Here is a 19690-nt window from a genome sequence, read left to right as displayed (position 1 = left end):
TACTAAGCACCTTAGATGAATTAACTCATTTCCTCACCACAGAACCTTAAGAAATTGGTGCTATTATTTTCCCCATTTGGTAACCATAGGACAGAGTTTAAATAGCTTTCCCAAGGTCACAAAGCTACTGACGACTTCCTCATTGCCTCCAGGCTGAAAACAAAGCGCAACAAAGTCCCACAAAGTTCTTTGGATCTCTCTCGTCCCTGCACCTTGCAGGGACCCCGTCTCCCACCACTCTCCTGAGGCCACACTGCAATTTGCAGCCATACTGAGCTATTTTCAGTTCCCAGAGCCGTCAAGGCTCTCACCATTCTCTGCCTTTGTTCATGCAGTTCTCCTGCCTGGGGTCCCAGTTCTATGAAGTCTTCCCATTAGCCCTCTCCTCTTTTCTGCTTTCTGTGGACCTTGTACCACGTCTCCACGTCTATCAGTTGTTTCTTTGCACTTGTGTGTTGGCCTGTGAGTTATCCCACGGAGAACTCCCTGACAGGAACCAAGTGGCCCTACTCGTAGACTTCAGAGCCCGTCACGCTGTCAGAGCCAGGAAATGTTTTTGAATGAATGCTTACTGCTGCGAAGGAGGCCCACTCTCCACAAAGAGATCCGAGGAGACAGGCCCAGGTCAGGCCTCAATTGCTGCTACATCGGGGGAGTCTGCGCCCAGAGAAAGCTCGGAGCAGGCTCCACGACGGCCGGGTCAGCCCTCTGGGAGGGACCTTGGGGAGACTTCAGCGCTGGCCGGCAGGTGGGGGCAGGGCGTGGGCGCGGACACACCCCCCGCAGTGCCCCCGGCGCCCGGCAGGGGGCGCCGCTCCTCCGGCCCACGCCCCGCCGCGCGCCGGGCAGGCCCCCTCGCGCAGGCGCGCTGCCGCGGGCGGAGGATCCGGGCCGCGCTTCCTCTCGCCAGGCCTGCGAGCTTCCTCCCAGCGGAGCCCCGGGCAAACGGAGCTTGGCCGCCGCCGCAGACACCGCCGCCGTCCTCCCGCTCCCGCCCCACCCCGCACCCTGCCCGGGGGGCCTGCCGGGGTGGGGTCCGAGCGGGGCGACCGCCCGGCCGCGCCGCCGTCGGGGCCGTCCCCCGGCCAGCCGTCCCTCCCGCCCCAGCCAGCCTGTGGCCGCCAGAGCCTCCGGGGCGTGGAGCTCGGGGAGCCCCCGCGGCCCCCGATCCAGCGTCCGGGGCAGCCCCCCGGCAGCCGGCGCGACGTTCCAAACTCGAACCTCGGTGGCGGCGTTCGGAAGCGGAACTCTGCCGGGGCCGCGCCGGCTACATTGTTTCCTCCCCCCGACTCCCTCCCGCCCCCCTTCCCCCGCCTTTCTTCCCTCCCCGACCCGGGCCGCGCGGCCATCCCCCTGCCTCTGTCTGGCCGTCCCTCCTCCCCCTCTTTTCGCACCAATACCTCTTTGTACCGCACCCCCCGGGGACCCCTGCGCCCCTCCCCTCCCCCCTGGCCGCATGGACCGTCCCGCAGGCCGCTGATGCTGCCCGCAGCGAGGTGGCCCGGACCGCAGTGCCCCGAGAGAGGTGAGTGCCTGGAGGGCCTGGAGGAGGTGGGCGTCCAAGTGCTTCTCGAGGGGATGAGGGTGGAGGTCGCGCGTCCCGCTTCTGTTGCTTCCGTTGCAGCTGCGGTCACGTCCACTCCCATCCCCCACCTCCCTTACCCCCTCCTTCCCGGGTTCGAATTCTCCCGGGAGTCGATGTCAGCCCGACTGGGAGGGGAGCTCACCAGGGAGGTACTGCCCTGTGAGCCCCACAGACTTGTCTCAGGCCACTCCGAGTCTGTCCCCTCCTTTCCCCGCCGTGTTGGGGCTGGCTGGAGCCTGGAAGGAGGGGCAGCATGGGCCAGGGCCCTGGAGAGTGGGCACTTTGCCATTCCCTGCCGGGGCCCTCCCTGCAGGTTCCCTGGCCTGCCTTATCCTGCACCTTCCCTCATCCCCCCACTGAGAGGAGCCGGCTGGCTCTACGAAGTCCAGGGCCCAGCCACCTCCCTGGAGCCTGCCAGAGGTTGAGCCTGTCTGCCTCCCAGAAGACAAGGCCTAAGCCAAGGGACCTGTGACCCTTGGGTGGGGAGACTGGGCAGGGCCTCTGTGTGGGTGGACGTGACACTGGGCATCAGGACCATGCTCCCACCTCCTGGCAGCCTAGTCAACTCATTCTCCCAGGCTTCTCAGGGCCCAGGCCGGGTGTCAGGAAGAGGCGTGTCCAGCCACCAGATCCTTGGAGCTTAACTGGGGGTTCACCTCCCCTCCCATTTTGTGGACCAGGGTACTGAAGCTCAAAGGGGGAAGTTGCTACCTTAGGCCTCTAGCAGGGCCGGGCTGTCTGTTCGTTCATCCTCTGCTCTACAGAGCTGGACTCCTGTGGATGGAGGGAAACCAGGCAGGGACCTTCACCCACCAAGGACCCAGGCCCCCAGCCTGACCCAAGGGACTTTGTGGGGTGAACACGTGCTTCCCTGCAGAGGGCTTCCGGCCCCAGCTCTGCCTGGGTCTGGACTCAGGCAGCATCAGCACTGCCCATGGGATTTCCCCTTGGTGCCTGAGGCTGGGTCCCACTGACAGGATGTGGTGGGAGAGGGGCACCTTGTCTGGTGTGGCCCTGGCGCTAAGTTGAAACAACCTGGTAGTCAGTCCTGACCCAAGCCTCCCACACATGTGGTCTAGCTGGCACAGAAGCAGCCAAGTTCAGAACATGAATGGGATCCAGATGGGGAAGGTGAGAGCCCTGTTTCCACAGCCTTGGCATAGGAGCATTGTCAGAGTGGGGACACCCAGGGGGCCTGTTCGAGCCCCCCACACTTTGGTGATCCCAGTGTCTTTTCTTGGAGGGGCCCCAGCAGGAACAGGGCAAAGGCAGCAGGAGGAAGGTTGGGAGTGTGGCAGGATCCTCTTGCTCCCTGGAGGGATAGGAGGTTCCTTGGAGGATGCTGAGCTGTGTCTGGGCCCCCTTGGGGCCGTCGGTGGTTTCGTCCTGTTCAGGACTCTGCTCTTGATGTAGGGTTTTTTAACGGTTGCCCCAACATGCTTGGTGGAAGGGACCCAGAGGTGGTGGGCCTGAGAGACTCCCGTCACCCAGCCCCCCACCCAGCCCTAAACTTCCTTTGCAGCCTGAGGGCCTGGGGCTGAGGCCTGACTGTTGGGCACTTTATACCAACCGTGAGCTGTGTGGGTGCAGCTCCAGGGTCCCAAGGCCTTTGTAGAAAAGGGTTCTGGCTTCAGGCTAGCACATGTGCAGAGATGTGTTTTTTATCTGGTGAGCCTAGTGCCTTCCTCCCTCTCAGAAGTGGCTGCTCTTTTCTCTGTGTTGGGTCAGGGGCAAGGAAGGACCAGATGATAGTCTCCGGGGCCACTGCCGAGGGCACCAGGCCCCAAGAGGTTGAGCTACCATTGAGCAGCCCAGAGTACAGGCAGGGGCTGAGGCCCGGGATACACAGTGTGATCCAGCCACCCAAACAAGCTGCCACCTGGCCTGATTGGGCAGAACGGCCTGCGTCCAGTTCTGGGCCCCACCTTTTGAGGCATTTGAAAGCCTTGACACATAGTCCCCAAAGAAAGAGGTGTTCGGTCTGGGAAAGAGAAGGTAGGGAGAGACCCTGAGGTGCCTGAGGGGCTGTTGCATATCAGAAAGGCCATCCCACGGTAGAAGATGTTCCAGACATCAGGGCCAGAGCTGGGGGCCAGATGGGTCCCAGGGAACCAAGTCTGATCTCATGGGAAAACTACATATGGATTACTTTCTTAATGCATAAAGTAACAAAGCAGCACTATAGGAAGACTTAGAAAACAAAACAGAAATCACAATTTCTTCACCAGCAGTGACCGTTTGCATTTTAGAGTTCCCTGCCTGTCTCTTCCTGATTCCACCCCCCCCCCCCACACACACACACTTCATCTCTGTTGTCATTTGAGTATGCGCGCCATGACACCTTTTTTCGCTTCATTCTGTGTTTCTGGGCATTTTCTCAGTCTGTGTAACTTCACCTCTAAGAAGCTACACCGCATTCCAAGTAGCTCCGCTGCAGCAGCGTCACCCAAACCCTCGTACTAAGCGCGCGCATTGTTGTTCCCATCTGTCGCTGGTATAGCTGTTGTTACTACAGGCCCCAAAGCAGCCTGGGGTATTGGAAAGAGTGGGCAGCTTGGCACCCATCCGATGTTCCCCGCCCAGCTGCGCGATTTAGGCCAGCACGGAGGGGCCTTGGACAGGTCACCCTCTGAGATGGGGTTCTTTTATGTACACAAAAGGATGGCTTTACCTGGGCCAGACGGGAATCTGAGGAGAGTGTGAATGAACTAACCGAAGTACTTAGAACGTACCTGGTGCAGCCCCGGGCCCCCAATAAGCACTTTGTAAGGGAAGGTTAGGGTTCACAGGGGACCCAAGTGCAGGCTGCCTTAACGTGTGGGGATGACACCTGGGCCAGAGTTGGCTGGTGGGTCCACCCAGCAGGGCGAGGCTTTGCCCATGGAACCCTTCTGAAACTCTCTGTTCCTGAGGTACTGGGCTATGGTTGGGCATGGACCTGACCCTGGGAAGATGGGCTGCTGGTTGGTTTCTGGGGCCTGACCCTCCCCATCCCCCTTTGCCAGCACCAGAGCTGACCGGACAAGGTCTATCCTCTGAGAAACCGGCCGCTGCCTGCCCCTGGTTTCGGCTGCTTCCTAGGCCACCCCTGAATTCCCCCAGTGGAGACAGAGGCCTACTTTCCCTGGGAAAACCAAAACTTGGGCAAGGAGCCCAGGCATCCTGAGCCCCAACCCAGGGACAGCATGCCAGCCTCGTCTCCCTACCCTTTCCCAGTGGTGGGGGGAAGGGAAGAAAACTGGAGGTGGGGGTGGGGCAGGGATTCCAGTCTCCCAGATGGGAGTTGGAAGGGAACATGGATGGTCCACAAATCACTGGGAAAGTTTCGTGCATTAGCGGCCTCCTCTTCGGCAGGTGTTCTGGGTCTGACCTGAGCACACCCCCTGCTTCCCCTTGTTCTGCTTCTGTGGAGACCAGAGTAACTGGGAATACCCTCCTGGGGCCACCCCATGGGCAGTAGGAGGAAATCAGTCTCAACCTGGCACTCCTGGGCCTAAGAGACCATAGTCCCAGATGACCCTAAGGCAGCCCGATACTCACGGGAGGCCCTCCCCCAGGTGAGCCATTCAATACAGAGATCCCCAGGCACATGACCTCAGATTCTAGCCACTAGACTTTTTGCCTGTGGAATGTCTCCCTCCACCCCGGTCTTGGCTCAGGGGAAGTGGGCATTACAACTGCCCTCCTGTCCCACAGTTTGGGCTGGGATGAGGTCACAGGGTGGGGTCCCCTGCAAGATGCTGGCCTGGCTGGGGCAAACCCTTTGGGTGTTTCTCATTCCCCCCTGCCTTCGTTGGGGACAGGATGGGTGGAGGAGCAGGCTGCCCCCCATGCCAGGCAGGGAGCACTGCCTCCCTTCCTCCTCTCCTGTGGGTCCCTTCATTCGAGGGCTGGAAATAGAATCCGCTAAGTAATGATTAAAGTCAAATTCAGACCTAAAAATAAAGAGCTGGTGAAGGAAGAGCTAGTGTGCTCCCTGTGTGGCTGAGGGGAGAAGTGAGCAGGGCGAGGCTAGCTTCAGAGGCCAAGCCCCTGCTTCCCAGGAGAGGCCAGAGCCCACTGGGGGATCAGGAGTCCTCCACCAACCGGGGGGCGTCTGTCTTATCGGCATGATGCAGCCTGCACCAATCAGGCAGGCTGGCAGGACCAGGGAGAGAATCTCATTTTTCCTGTGGGGAGACTGAGGCCCAGAAGGGGAAATGTTTTGTCCAGCCACTGTCCCGGAACGCCCCTTGGCAGCCCCCCAGGGACCTGAGGGCCCCACACAGCCTAGCTTGCCCTTTCTGCCTGCTCAGTTTCTCTTCCTGGTTTTGAGGTACTGTGATGAGAGGAGCTTCTCATCACACACTAGCTGTGTACGCCTCAGCGGGGCTGGGCCTCCAACCGCAGCTTCCCTCCGTCCCCCTGCTCCCCCCCACACCCGCCCCTTCCGTGTGATCTGGGCCCAGAGCTGCAGGAACAAGCAGAAGAGAGGCGCCCCCCTGCCTGTGCTGCTCTCTGCACGGTTGGAAGCCTTGTGGGCGGGTGAGAACCTGGGTGTCATCTGACGCCTGCCCACCCTGGCTGTTGCTTCTCAGCCCTGTCCAGCCCCACACCTGGTCTTTACCCAGGCCCCGTCATCCTATGCTGTCATCCTGTGCTGTCATCCCGTGCCGTCCACGCTGCAGGGAGACTGGAGGGCAGAATGAAGAAAACCCTGAGAGCCCCCCTGCTGGCCAGTAGAGACGCAGAGAGGAGTCAGGGGAGGCCTGTGGTTCCACTTCCTGGCAGGGCTGGTGGGAGCTCGGAAGCCGGGGAGCTGCGTAGGCTGCAGCAGCCAGGAGGGCTTCCTAGAAGGGAAAGGCCATGAAAATCAAGAAGTGTTTGAGTTCCTCGCTTGGAGCTTCTGCCTTCCCTAGAGTTGTTGGCTTCCCTAGTTGCTTTGTGGCTATGGACAGACTGTTGGCCTCTCTGTGCGATGCAGGATATGGCAGACGAGCAAGGATTGGGCACCCATGTAACTTCTGCTTCCAGAGCAGGAGGGCCAAGCTCTAGGCAGACCTGCCTTCAGCCGCCCGCTCTCACCTAGCTGCCCTTTTTCCGAGTGTCATCCGTCCTACCCAAGGAAAGGCTGGAGGTTTCTCTCTTGACCAAGTTCAGACAGATCTTAGTTCAAATCCCTGCTCTACCCCTTGAAAGGTGGGTGTCCTGTCAGCCTGGTTCCTCCTCTATCAAACAGAGATCAACAGTAAAACTTCACGGGGGTTTTTGAGGATTAAGTAAGTAACATAGGGTTGGGTCAGTGGGCTCTTATCTCATACTTTCATTTTTACAGCCCATCCTGCTAGGGGAGGAGGTTCCTCAGGTGGGTAGCAAGACCGGAAGTCCTTCGCGTTGGGCCCCCATAGCTTTACCTTCTGAGTTCTGTGTTCTGTGGGTCCCAGTTCTGAGATGGAGAGACCAAGAATCTGGGGGCCAAAGTTGTTAGTTCCTGGGCCTCTGGCCCTCAGTCCCCCCCACCTGTAATGTGCATAGGAGGCTTCAAGGTAGGGGCCAACACTCATTTTTTTTTTTTATCGTTTTTATTTATTTTGGGGGGAGGGGGGAGTCAGAGACAGAGTGCTAGTTGGGGAGGGGCAGAGAGAGAGGGATACACAGAATCTGAAGCAGGCTTCAGGCTCTGAGCTGTCAGCACAGAGCCCAACGCAGGACTCAAACCCACGAACCGTGAGATCATGACCTGAGCCAAAGTTGGACGCTTAACTGACTGAGCCACCCAGGGGCCCCTAACACTCATCATTGTTAAGTGTCTGTTGGAGGTCAGTGCTGAGAGGCTATACGTAAATGTAGGCAAATGGACACGCAAAGGCTATAGCCTATGCTGGGGGCAGGAGAACAGAGGCCTGTGTTAGGGCCCTGGGGAAGCCCCAAGTCCCTGCTGCCCAGTGCATGTAGGTAATTAGGCTCCTGAGCGGTAATTAGAAACCTTTCTGGGCCAAGAGTGTCAGCCTCAGGCCGCAGTGGTGCCTGGGGGAGGAGGCTCCCCATTAGCCTTCTGTGACTCCAGCCCCCACCTCTCCCAAACCACTAGATGGGATTTCCGGTCCCACAAGCCACTGGAGGCAGGAAAAAGCCAGTGAGTTGCTGTAATTTAGTTTTAAACATTTGTCAGCCGTTAAACTCACCCCTACCCTTGGGGCAGGGGTGCTGAAGGCTGAGGGAGGCCCGTGGCTGGCAGAGGGAGGGTCAGGCAGCACACTCTGGAGTCGAAGTGGGGCCATCCTTTCAGCCCTTTCCTGACCCCCAGGAGGTTTAGGCATCTCCAAGGGTCTTGTGCCCAATTCTGCAGTGCCTGACCCTGAGACGGGCAGTGGGTATGCTGAGCACTCTGGACTGCCTGCCTGGGTCAGTGGGAGCCCTCCAGCCCCACAGCCTGGTGTGTGGCAGGGGGTGGGAGGGGGAGAGCATCACAGTGCCTTCAGCCCAAGTGTCCTTTGCAGAACTAGAGGTGGGGCTGATTTTACTGCTGCCAAACCAGCCTGACTGCTGGCGGTGCCCCACCCTCCTCAGGTGCACTGCTCTTTCAGAGGGGCGTGCCCACATCGGAAATTCAGTTTTACTTATTATCTGTCCTGTGACTGATCAGAACTTCCGGGCTGGTTCAGAGCCTATGTGGACCCCCACCCTGAGCCTTTTTCTGCCTTAATTAACTCCCTCCGTATCCCAGTTTTGGAAGCTTAATTCTGGTCTGGTCTAGCACACCCCCCTTCCCAATTGCTTTCACTGAAATCCTCTCACTTCCCCTCCCCTTCTTTCTGGAAGCCTTCCCGGGTTGCCCCTGTCTCTCCTGTCTGTTGGGTCACTGAGCATACCTGGCCGTGATCGTCTGGTAGCCAAGAGGACAGAAGCAGGACTGCATTTTGGTGGTGGCCCTGGGCCGGACACAGAAGAGAGACAGATGAGTGGAGTTCTCAGAGCCCCCTGGCGTCTCATGGGCCCTTTCCTCCTCCTGTCCATCCTGGCCCACCAAGCAAGGGGCTGATTGCACAGGGAGGCTCCTGAAACACTGGCTCAAAGAATGAGAAGGCATAGTGAACATGCCTGTTGCTCTGGTGGCCACCCCTGCCCCCCCAGACACTCCAGCTGGGTCCTGTGGCAGGACCGAAGTCTCTGGGGGCCACAGGGTCCCTTGTGCACTTCCCTTTTCGGTGGGTATTTTTAGATGGGTGTAAACAGTTACTGAAGGCTCCCACGCCCCATTAGGCAGTGGAGTTTTGGTGAGGGGGGCAGGGCAAGGAGCCCCTTGACCTGCCCCGGCCTTGGACACATGATAGACTGTGAGGGCTACAGCTGCCCCCAGGGCAGGGAAAGGGCAACCGGGGAGTTTCTGGGCTCCCAGTTCTCCTTTCTTCTCCCCTCCCCACCAGCCTGGGCGACCAAGAAAGGCCTGCCTGAGGCTGCAGCCGCTGACCTCAGTGCTTGGGCATAATGCCCGGCCTGTTCCCGGGACCCCAGCACAAGGACTGCTGGGAGCAGGGTTTGGGGCAGGAAGTCAGCGTGAAACGCTGACTTCACAGAGTTCCAAGCCCCCTGTCCCCTAGTCCTCTGTGGGTGTGGTGACAGCTGCTGTCCCTTTGGGGTTAAATATAGTCCCGTCAGTTATGGGACCTCGGTGTGATGCAGCCGGCCTTGCTTCCTCCTTTCCTTTGTTGGTTCATTCATTCATTCAGCACTCATTCACTGAGCTGCCACTCTGGGCTCAGCCCTTGCTGGGGACATGAGTCAGCTCCCGGCCTTCCCCCTGCAGAGCTCCCAGGCCAGGATCAGTGAGTTTCTCACTGGAGCGCAGGGATGTGTGAGAGGCTGCAGAGGCCTGGAGCAGCCAGCACAGCCGGGGAACTAAGGAATGCTCCTGGCAGGGGTGGTTTTCAAAAAGTGATTTATTTTCAATCTTCCTTTTAGGGGGAAGTTAGTAATAGATACATGTGGTTTAAAAAAAAAAAAACCAAGAAGGACAAAATAGCAAATGCACCGTAAAAGTAATTTTCCCTTAAACTTGACTCCCCCCTTCTTACCCAGAGGCAACTGCTGTTGCCCGTTTTCTCTTTCAAAGATAATCTGTGCATGTCTGACTTACAGAATGACTTGTGTGTCCCCTTAAAAAACACAACTTTTAACATAACATGGAAGATGGGTGTCCTGCCCCTTGCCTTTTGTCACAGCCTTTAAATGTGGAGTGTTCCAAACCTACTAAAAAGCTGAAGTAGGGGCCCCAGGCCAGCTCAGTCAGTAGAGCACGCGACCCTTGATCCCGGGATTGTGAGTTCGAGCCCCACGTTGGGGGTAGGGATGACTTAACAAAAACTCAATAATAATAAAAGAAAAGGCTGAAATAATAGTATAACGAATACCCGTGTATCCTTTACCCAGATTCACCAAGTCTTAACATTTTGCTGTGCTCGGTACCTCTTTTGTATACCTACACATGTGAGTATATGTGGTTTTTTGCCAGTTTGAGCATTAGCGTGAGCATCATCTTTCATTTCTAAGTACTTGAGCGTGCACCTCTTACATAATCACAGCACCATGATCACACTTAAGAAAATTAACATTAAAATTCCATAATATTACCTAACATTTCCATTTTCCTAACTGTCCTCGAATGATTTTTATAGCTACTATTTTTTCCCTCTGAGCCAGAATCCAGTTCAGGATCATTCATTGAATCTTGTTGTCATGTTCCTTTCTCCTTTTCTTCCAGCTTGACTGAGGTGTAACTGACTTAAGATGTTGCATAAGTTTAAGGTGTGGTGATTTGGTGTACCTGTATTGCTAACCAGTTAACCACAGTAAGGTTAGTTAACACACCTCCTTCACCTCACATGAATACCATTTTGTTGTTTTGTCCCATTTCTTTAGTGTTCTGTTTAATCTAGAACATTCCCCAGCCTCTGTTTGTTTGTTTTGTTTTTTACGACATTTACTTCAAGAGTCCAAGCCAGTTGCTGGGGCTGTGCCTGACTGCACCTTCCTGATGTGAGTCGTGTTAGCCGGCTCTGCCAGAATACCGCCCAGGGACCCTGTGCCCTCCTCCGTTCGTCGTAGCAGGGGGCGCTCCACTCCGTGTCGTTCCTCTCAGTGTGGGTGATGCTTATTAATTCGATCGCCTGGTTAACAAGGTGTCTGTCAGACCTACCTGTTGTGCAGGTGCTTTTTCCTTCGATTAATCTGCGGAGTGGTCTTTGGAAGCCGTGTCACTGTCTCGCTCCCCCCAGCAGCTTTTCCTTCAGCGACTTGAACTGGGGGGTGCTCTGTGTCAGCACCTGAAACTCTGTTTGGGTCCTGTCACCGCTGGAATTTTCGTTACGTTTTAGGGATATCGGGCCATTTATTACTTGATCGCTTACTGATGAACATGAAAGGTTGTCTCCCAGTCTCTTGCTACCACAAACGGTTCCACAGGGATGTTTAGGCACATGTGAAACAGAAGCGATTCCTCAACTGCATCCCGGAGGTTGAGAGGAGGTTCCTTGGGCAAAGAAGAGAGAAGGAGTAGAGAGGGAGCAATAGGCAGGGAGGTGGAAACAGCAGGTGGGACACGGGTCTGGCGGAGGTGCTGGAGAGCCAGCAAGTCCCAGAAAAGCCAGGTGACTCCCCCAAGGTCACACACATAGCAAATTGGTGGCAGAGCCAGGACCAGGACTCAGAGCCTCTGACTCCACAAAGTAGCTTGAAAGCAGGTTCACATAACCCAGAAAGGACCCCTGTGTGCCCGGCCCAGGCCAGACTAGAAGCCTAGGTTCCTTATAGTTCCTCCAGCCCTTCTGGCTCTTAGTCTCTAACCTGGAGGAGGATGGCCCCTGGACCCTCGGGGCCTTAAGGAGGGAGATTACTGAGCCACCCTGGGCTTGTGACTTCACCAGAGAGGAGCTGTCAGAGAGAGCCCACGGCTTGCAGTGGGTTCCGGCAGCTCCAGTCCTCAGAGCAGCCCCAGGTGTTGCAGGGTTATCACTACCCCAGTGCGTGGATGGAAAAACTGGTCCCAAAGTCATTGCCCATAGAGAAGGGGAGAGGAGTCAGTTCCTCCCCCTGCTTTCCAGATCTGTGGTTGTCATAGCCCAGCCCCTCAAGGAAGCCCCGCCCCCCGCCCCCAACCACTCTAGGTGGGTTTGTCCCCACTCTGGGCACGACCGCTGGCTTCTCTTCTGCCCTGCATTGTCCTTTTTCTAGGCCAATGTGGCCCCGGGGCATGGTGCTCCTGGGGCATGATGCTCCCAGGGCATGGTGCAGGGGCTCGGGCATCTGACATCTGAGCAGAGCAGGATGCTTACTGGAGGTATAAACCTCAGGCAAGGCCACCTTGCCTCTTGACCTCGCTCAGGGTCCTCGTAGGTAAAATGAGGGTAAGAATAGCATCAGTTGGTAGAGGATTTGATGAGCCATTATGTGCCAAGGGCAGGGCCTGGCACAGAATAAGTGCTCAGAAAACAGGGCCCGTTATTATTTTTATTATTATCCTCAAGTCAGTGGGGAGGCGGCAGCAGCAGCTGCAGGCCGGGAAGGGAGTGTTTGCAAACTGACAGCAGGGAGGGTGACTAACGGTGCCACAGTCTCCACACCCTCTGTGGTGGCGTAGTGGTGGCGAGTTTGGAGGGGGGGTGGGGTAGGGAGAGGAGGCATGGGGATGTGGAAAGCTAGCAGAGCCCGTGTTCAGAGTCCTGAAGGTCGAGGACCCAGCCAACCCCAGTGGAACCCTGTCGCCTGTAACTAGCCGTGTGACTTCACACAAGGTGTTCAGCCTTGTGAGCCTCAGTTTCCGCTTTTATAGAACGGGGGTAAGACAAGCTCACGGCTCACCACCGCTTGTGGAGCCCAGCGGGTGGTTCCTGACCCCAACCCAGTCACCTGAACTTGTTTGATGCTGGGGGGAGGTGTCTAGGCTCAGCCTTGGTGGGCCCCCGTCTCCCTGTGCTGACAGCAGAGGTTGACGGGCTGGCGTCCGGGGACAAGAAGCACTGTGTACCCTGGGAGGAAGGGAAGCCGTTTTGTCTGGAGGAGAGGGAGGGGGTTTATGGCAAGCCCTGTGCCAGACCCTCCCAGTCCAGGGCTCTCCTTCTCTCCCTCCACAGCCTGCTTGCAGGGGAGGCCTTTCAGGGCGAGGGATCTGAGGCTCAGAAGGGTTGAGTCATTCTTCTGAGTTGCACGCTCCACAGAGCCAGGTCTGCCTGACTTGAAGCAGGAGTGAGGCCTGGGAGTGGTGGTGGCACTCCCTGGCTTCTGCTCTCCTCAGCCGCGCGCTTCTCGGCTGAGGTCCCCAGAAGCAAACCCCGGTTCCTCACATTGTCATTTGAAGCTCCTGCCACCCTGCAGGGTTTATGCCAGGCGGGCCCACCTCCAAACCGTCTCCTGACAGCAGACTGGTAGGGTGCTCAGATGGTCAGGGTCTGCTTCCCACCCTCCCTCCCCACGAGCTTGCAGCCAGGCCAGTTCCTCACGGCTGTCCCTGTCTGCCTGGACACCCTTGCTCAGCTGTCACACCAAGGAGGGGCGCCTTCTCCGGCCAGCCTTCTTGCCGTCTAAGCCCTCCGCTCTTTAGGGCTCGGCTCTGGGGCTCCAAGAAACCCGCCTACACCCTGCAGGCCTTGCCTCACACCCCAACCCCTCTGAGATGTGTGCATGCTGGCGTCTCTTCCCACTGCCTGGCCTGGGGAAGGTGGTATTACAGCCGGCCCTAGACCTGGTCCATCCTGTCAAATGAGCCTGGGAACAGGGCTCATGGAGTTCTTCTTCTAACACACTGTACCCACGGAGAAGTCACTGGCCCTGTCTACACCTCAGTTGCCTCAGTTTCCCCATCTGTAAAAAGAGAACAGGAGCCCTAGCCTGTCTACTTCCTGAGACAGGTACACAAGGGCTCTGGGCTTTGGGAAAATGCCAGCAGGCCAGGGAGCTTGGAGCAGGGGCCGCAAAGTATGTGCGGGACGGATTAGCTTACTGCCCTTGGGGTATGCATTGGCTGGGGTAGCTTTTTTGGAGGGGCTTGACTTTATTGAAGTAAACCTACACACCAAAAAGTGCGCCAATCATAAGGGTGCCACAGAGCGAACCCCCCTCCCCCACCTCCAGTCACGCCGCCCCCTCCCGAGGGCACTCGCCATGGTGCACCGTGGATGTGGCATATGCATTGTGAACGGGGTCACACGGTCTGTCCTCTTCAGTCTGGTGGCTCGGTTACTACTACTCGGGAGTTTGTCCTTGTGCTCTTGAACATCCACGTCCACTGCTATGCGGCGCCCCACTCGTGACCGTGCCACAGTTTACCCATCTGACTCTTGATGGGCATCTGGGCAGTTCCCAGCGTGAGGTTGGTTACAGTCATCCTGCGTGAGCACTCTCGTGCCTATCTCAGAGGACACCAGCCCTGTTTTCTCTTGTGGGTGCACCTAGATGCGGGGCGACTGGGATGTACATTTGGCTGTAGACGTACTGCCCGGGCACGTTTTTATAGGCAGAGGAACTATGAGGCCCACAGAGAACAAGTGACTTTCCCGGGTTGCACTGCACCTTCCCCAGGTTCACACAGCTGCCCTGGGCTCCCTTCCCCCACAGACCACATAAGTCACATCCGGGCCTGGGGCTCGTGGGGTGGGTGGCACTGGTGCTGCTCACCTCTGAGCTTCCTTTGCCTGTGTTGGCCATTCAGTTGGGCTGTGAGGCCCCTGTGGGCTTAGGGTCGGTGACCCCTCTGTCCCTGAGGATCCTCCGCCTTTGTGCTCCTGCTTCCTCCCTATCCAGTGCGCTCAGCCGGCTGAGACTGGAGAGGATGGCCCTGGCCCAGCTTCCGGCTCTGGGGGCCTTTGGTACCTGTTCACATTGCTGCAGGGAAGGAGTGGGAGCTCCGTGAGTCGGGGAGACCGGCTCCTCACACCCCTCCTCAATCTTCCCTTTCTCCCTGCAGCTCTCATGGTACCAAGTGACAGGTTGGCCTTCCTGTGACACGGGGACGCCAGATCTTCTGAGAAGATGTCAGCAATACAGGTACCATGGGGGCAGGGGTCTAGGGCAGTTGAGGGCGTGCTGAGCAGAAGAGAGAGAATGAGGGCTCACATAGACCTGCTCCCCTTTTCCCAACCCTGGCTTTCAACAAGGGAAGATTCTAGGGTGCGCTGTTAGACCCAGGACCCTGAAGATGGGAGTACAGATCTGGGAGAGATGGGGGAATCTCAGCTGGAAGGCCCCCCGAGTTCTCATGGGGAGGAGCACCTCACTCAGGCTCACAGAGGCCAACCAGGAGGCTGTGACTTCAAGAGTGGGTGGGCAAGTGGGTGGAGGTGGGCCCCGGGCTGCATCCACCCGCCCACCTGCCGCCTGCCCCGCAGGCCGCCTGGCCGTCCGGTACAGAATGTATTGCCAAGTACAACTTCCACGGCACTGCCGAGCAGGACCTTCCCTTCTGCAAAGGAGACGTGCTCACCATTGTGGCCGTCACCAAGGTAATGAGGGACCTCACGTGCCCACACCTACCCCCTCCCACCTCCGGGTGTTCCTGCTGGGTCCGGGCTCCCCTGCAGGGTACGGTGGGCCTGAGAGTGTGTCTGGGCTTCCATTTCTCCAGGACCCAAACTGGTACAAAGCCAAGAACAAGGTGGGCCGTGAGGGCATCATCCCAGCCAACTACGTCCAGAAGCGGGAGGGTGTGAAGGCAGGCACCAAGCTCAGCCTCATGCCGTGAGTACTGCTGAGGAGGAGTTGGGGTCTCCCAGTCTGGGGAGGAAGGAGGGCAAGAAGGCCTGGTTCCCCTAGAAGACTCACGAAAACAGAGGCAAGAGTGGGGGGGGGGAGGGAATGTGTGAAGGCTTCTCAAGATGAGGGGAAGGGTGTGGGTACTGGACCTCAAAGGCGGGGGGCAGGCCCGGGAGGAGGACTGAAGGAAGAAGGGTGGGAGGCAGGACATAAGGGCCTCTGATACCTGACTGAGCCGGTGGGGGCCGTGGTGCGGTGTCAGCCAGAGCCGGGGGCCTTCAGAAAGTGGAGCCCGGCAGATGTGTGGGGCAGGGGTCAGTACCCTTGAGCCACCACGAGCCCTGGCCTGGCCTCCCGCAGCTGGTTCCATGGCAAGATCACACGGGAGCAGGCAGAGCGGCTGCTGTGCCCACCGGAGACAGGTCTGTTCCTGGTGCGGGAGAGCACCAACTACCCCGGGGACTACACGCTGTGCGTGAGCTGTGACGGCAAGGTGGAGCACTACCGCATCATGTACCACGCCAGCAAGCTCAGCATTGACGAGGAGGTGTACTTCGAGAATCTCATGCAGCTGGTGGAGGTGAGCCAGGGCACCCGGCACAGCACCACCGCTTCTGGCCACGTGGCCTCGGCACGTGCAGCCTCTGAGAGCCTGTGTTTCCTCACGCCTTGATGAAGCACCTGCTACGATGCCACCACAGGGAGAGTGGCACTGTCCCCACTTCACAGGCCGGGAAACAAAGGGTCAGAGCAGTTAAGGGACCTGCTTTGGGTCACATGGTTATAAATTAGAGGTGCCAGGACTAGAATCTGAGTCTGTCTAATCCCAGAACTCGGCCTCTTTCCAGGCAGTCCGAACTACATGCCCAAGTATGTGTATGTAAGCATGTCCTCATGAGCTACACCTTGATGGCTAGGGTCCGCCAGGCTCCTACACCTACATGGATGTGCCCACGTGTCCCTGCAACTCCCAAGGCCCACTCTCCTAGCCGTGTTCAGGCCACAGCTCGCTTCTGGTAGCCCCAGAAGTCTCCCAGATGTCTCCTGCGTGCACTCTCAGCTCCCTTCCCCCTGCTAGACTGGCTTGGCCTGTGGCTGGGAGGGTCCTGGCCACATCTGGCTAGAGGCTAGTGTATGTATGGACTGAGCCAGGGCTTACCTTCTGCCTCGGGATGCTGGTGAGGCCCGGAGTGGTAGCAGCAGCCCGCTATCTGTCCAGCACCTGGATGTGAGGTGGCATGGGAAATGAATGGGTCACGGATCTGAGTCTGGGCCGCCCTCGTCCCTTCCCCTGTGGGAAATGAGCCCTCCCAACGCAAAGCCGCTCCAGGCTGGGTGGGATCGGCCTCCGCCGCCCTCTGGTGGTCAGAGCCGGGCAGTGCATGTGAGCTGTTGGCGCTCGGTGGGCTGGCCCTCGAGTGCCTGTCCTGCCCTCCGCAGCACTACACCTCAGACGCAGATGGACTCTGTACTCGTCTCATCAAGCCAAAAGTCATGGAGGGCACGGTGGCGGCCCAGGATGAGTTCTTCCGCAGTGAGTGCCATCCCTGCTCCCAGTCCTCGCTGGCCTGCTTGCCTCCTCCCACCCGGGCTCCCTGGCACTGCCCCCATCCCAGAGGCTCCGGATACCTCCAGGGCACTCCACACACGTAATCCCACCTGTGTCTGCCGTGGGCCCTGCCCTGGCTTCACCTCTCACTGACACCCTTCCCCCCCACCAGGCGGCTGGGCACTGAACATGAAGGACCTGAAGCTGCTCCAGACCATCGGGAAGGGGGAGTTTGGAGGTGAGCGGGAGGGGGTGGCAGCCCTGGGAGGGCCAAGGGCCCGTGGAGAGTCTGGGGGACAAGCTCCAACCTTCCTCCCCCAGACGTGATGCTCGGTGATTACCGAGGGAACAAAGTCGCTGTCAAGTGCATTAAAAACGACGCCACCGCCCAGGCCTTCCTGGCTGAAGCCTCGGTCATGACGTGAGTCGGGGCCGAGGGTGGGTGCGGAGGTCACCTCCCCGGGATGGGGAAGAGATGGGGAGGCTTGACTGGCAGGCTCTGAGCACGCCATCCTGCCCTAGGCAACTTCGGCATAGCAACCTGGTACAGCTCCTGGGCGTGATCGTGGAAGAGAAGGGCGGGCTCTACATCGTCACTGAGTATATGGCCAAGGTGTGCACCTGCCCCGAGATCCCATCCCCACTCCGGAGCCGAACACTTGGGCTTTCCAACTGCCCCAAACCCCTTACCACGCCCTCTGGTCCCTGCTCCCCCAGGCCCCTCTCCACAACTGAGCTCTGAAGTCACCAGGCAGGGCTCAGCTTTTGTCCTGACTCATCATTTATTCCCTATGACCTTGGACAAGTTGTGTCACCTCTCCAAGCCTCAGTTTCCTCATCTGTGAAGTGGAGATTGTAACACAGTTTACCTTAGAGATTTATGCATGAAAACTGCTGAGTGCAGTGTCCAGCTTATAGAATCTGATATTCAGAAGTGATACCCCAACCCCTCCTTGCTCCTTCCCTCCCCTCGTATATCCCTCAAGTGCTTACTCAGCCCCAGCCCACAATGCCAGAGGGCTGGAGGGCAAGTCTGACCTGTGGGGCCGGTTGGTCTGTCTGTCCCGCCCCAGGGAAGCCTAGTGGACTATCTGCGGTCGAGAGGTCGGTCGGTGCTGGGCGGAGACTGTCTCCTCAAGTTCTCACTGTGAGTGAAGCAGCACCCTTTGGGGGGGCGGGGGGCGGACCCCGTGCTGCCGTGGGAGCCCTGTCTGAGGGGACATGTGGCTGGCTCTGTCCCAGAGATGTCTGTGAGGCCATGGAATACCTGGAGGGCAACAACTTCGTGCACCGGGATCTGGCTGCCCGCAACGTGCTGGTGTCTGAGGACAACGTGGCCAAGGTCAGCGACTTTGGCCTCACCAAGGAGGCCTCCAGCACCCAGGACACGGGCAAGCTACCAGTCAAGTGGACAGCCCCAGAGGCCCTGAGAGAGAAGGTGAAGCGGGCCTCTCCCCAGAGCCTGAGGAGCGGTGGACGGGGGTCCTGGGTCACCCCTTCCCCCCACAGCCTCCCAGGGTCTGACACTGCTTCTCCCATCTACGTGGCAGAAATTCTCCACAAAGTCTGACGTGTGGAGCTTCGGAATCCTTCTCTGGGAAATCTACTCCTTTGGGCGAGTGCCTTACCCAAGAATTGTGAGTTGGGCGCTGGGGCCAGGGCATGGCTGGGGCTGAGGGTGAGGCTTAGAGCAAGGGAGGGGGTGGCAGGGGAGGGGGCCCTTTCCGGGCCCTGCCTCCCATTCTGAGGCCTAGAAGCCACAGGCCTGCCCTTGGGACCTTCCAGGTGACCTCCTGGGCCAGGCTCTGAGGCCCAGGTCTGAAGGGGATCCCCGAAGCTGAGTAGGGGTCCTCTTGGGGGTGAGGCCCCATGTGGACTTATACCACCCACCCGCCCACAGCCCCTGAAGGACGTCGTCCCTCGGGTGGAGAAGGGCTACAAGATGGACGCCCCGGACGGCTGCCCGCCCGCGGTCTACGAGGTCATGAAGAGCTGCTGGCACCTGGACGCCGCCACGCGGCCCTCCTTCCTGCAGCTCCGGGAGCAGCTCGAGCACATCAAAACCCATGAGCTGCACCTGTGACCGCCAGCCGCCGCCCAGGTCTCGGGCCTGCGGGGACTGAACCTGGATAGATTGTGGACCCGGTGCCCCCACTTGCCGGGCCCGAGCCTGAACTGAGCCCAGCGGGCCGGCGGGCCTCTCTCCTCTGACCCAGCCTGCGCCCCCTCTGGCCTCCCAGAGACCCCGCCTGGGCCTGGCACCTTTTCTCATGGACCCACCTGTGGGGCTCCGGAGCCCCACTGAAGGGGCCAAGAAGGGAGGGGGCTGAGGAGCGTGAGGCAGACGCCCCCCGTACCGCGGTCAGGCTCCCCCTGGCCTCCCATCTCTCGCCTTCTTAGAGTTTTATCCCTTTCCTTTTTTGAGATTTTTTTCCTGCGTGTTTATTTTTTATTATTTTTCAAGATAAGGAGAAAGAAAGTACCCAGCAAATGGGCATTTTACAAGAAGTACGAATCTTATTTTTCCTGTCCTGCCCACGAGGGTTGGGGAGACCAGGCCCCTCTCTGGGGACCCATCGCCCCAGCCTTGTTCCCCATTCCGTGTGCCGTGTCCCGTGTCGCCTCGGTCGCCCGTGTTTGCGCTTGACCATGTTGCACTGTTTGCATGCGCCCGAGGCAGACGTCTGTCAGGGGCTTGGAGTTCGTTCATGTGCCGCTGCCGCCCACCCACCTGCCTTGTGAGATGGAATCGTAATAAACCACTCCATGAGGACTCCGCTGCCCGGCCTCGGCGCTTCCTCCGCCGAGCCTGCCCGTCCCGCCCGGCCCCCTGT

General features: G+C 58.5%; 1 protein-coding gene across 1 annotated transcript; it reads left to right on the top strand.

Moving 5' to 3' along the window:
* The first annotated feature begins 1267 nt into the window (after positions 1 to 1267).
* CSK (C-terminal Src kinase) lies at positions 1268 to 19629 on the top strand. The gene is made up of 13 exons (XM_003986947.5): positions 1268 to 1525; positions 14523 to 14602; positions 14944 to 15057; positions 15180 to 15292; positions 15668 to 15887; positions 16748 to 16841; positions 17029 to 17094; positions 17178 to 17277; positions 17379 to 17469; positions 17930 to 18003; positions 18099 to 18294; positions 18407 to 18493; positions 18757 to 19629. Exons 2-13 carry the CDS (start codon positions 14588 to 14590, stop codon positions 18937 to 18939), a joined length of 1353 nt encoding a protein of 450 aa, XP_003986996.1. The 5' UTR covers positions 1268 to 1525; positions 14523 to 14587; the 3' UTR covers positions 18940 to 19629.
* The last annotated feature ends 61 nt before the right edge of the window (positions 19630 to 19690 follow it).

This window comes from Felis catus, chromosome B3 (genome assembly GCF_018350175.1).
Source record: "Felis catus isolate Fca126 chromosome B3, F.catus_Fca126_mat1.0, whole genome shotgun sequence".
In the NCBI taxonomy this organism is placed as follows: Eukaryota; Metazoa; Chordata; class Mammalia; order Carnivora; family Felidae; genus Felis; species Felis catus.
This window is presented reverse-complemented; position numbering and strand designations above follow the sequence as displayed.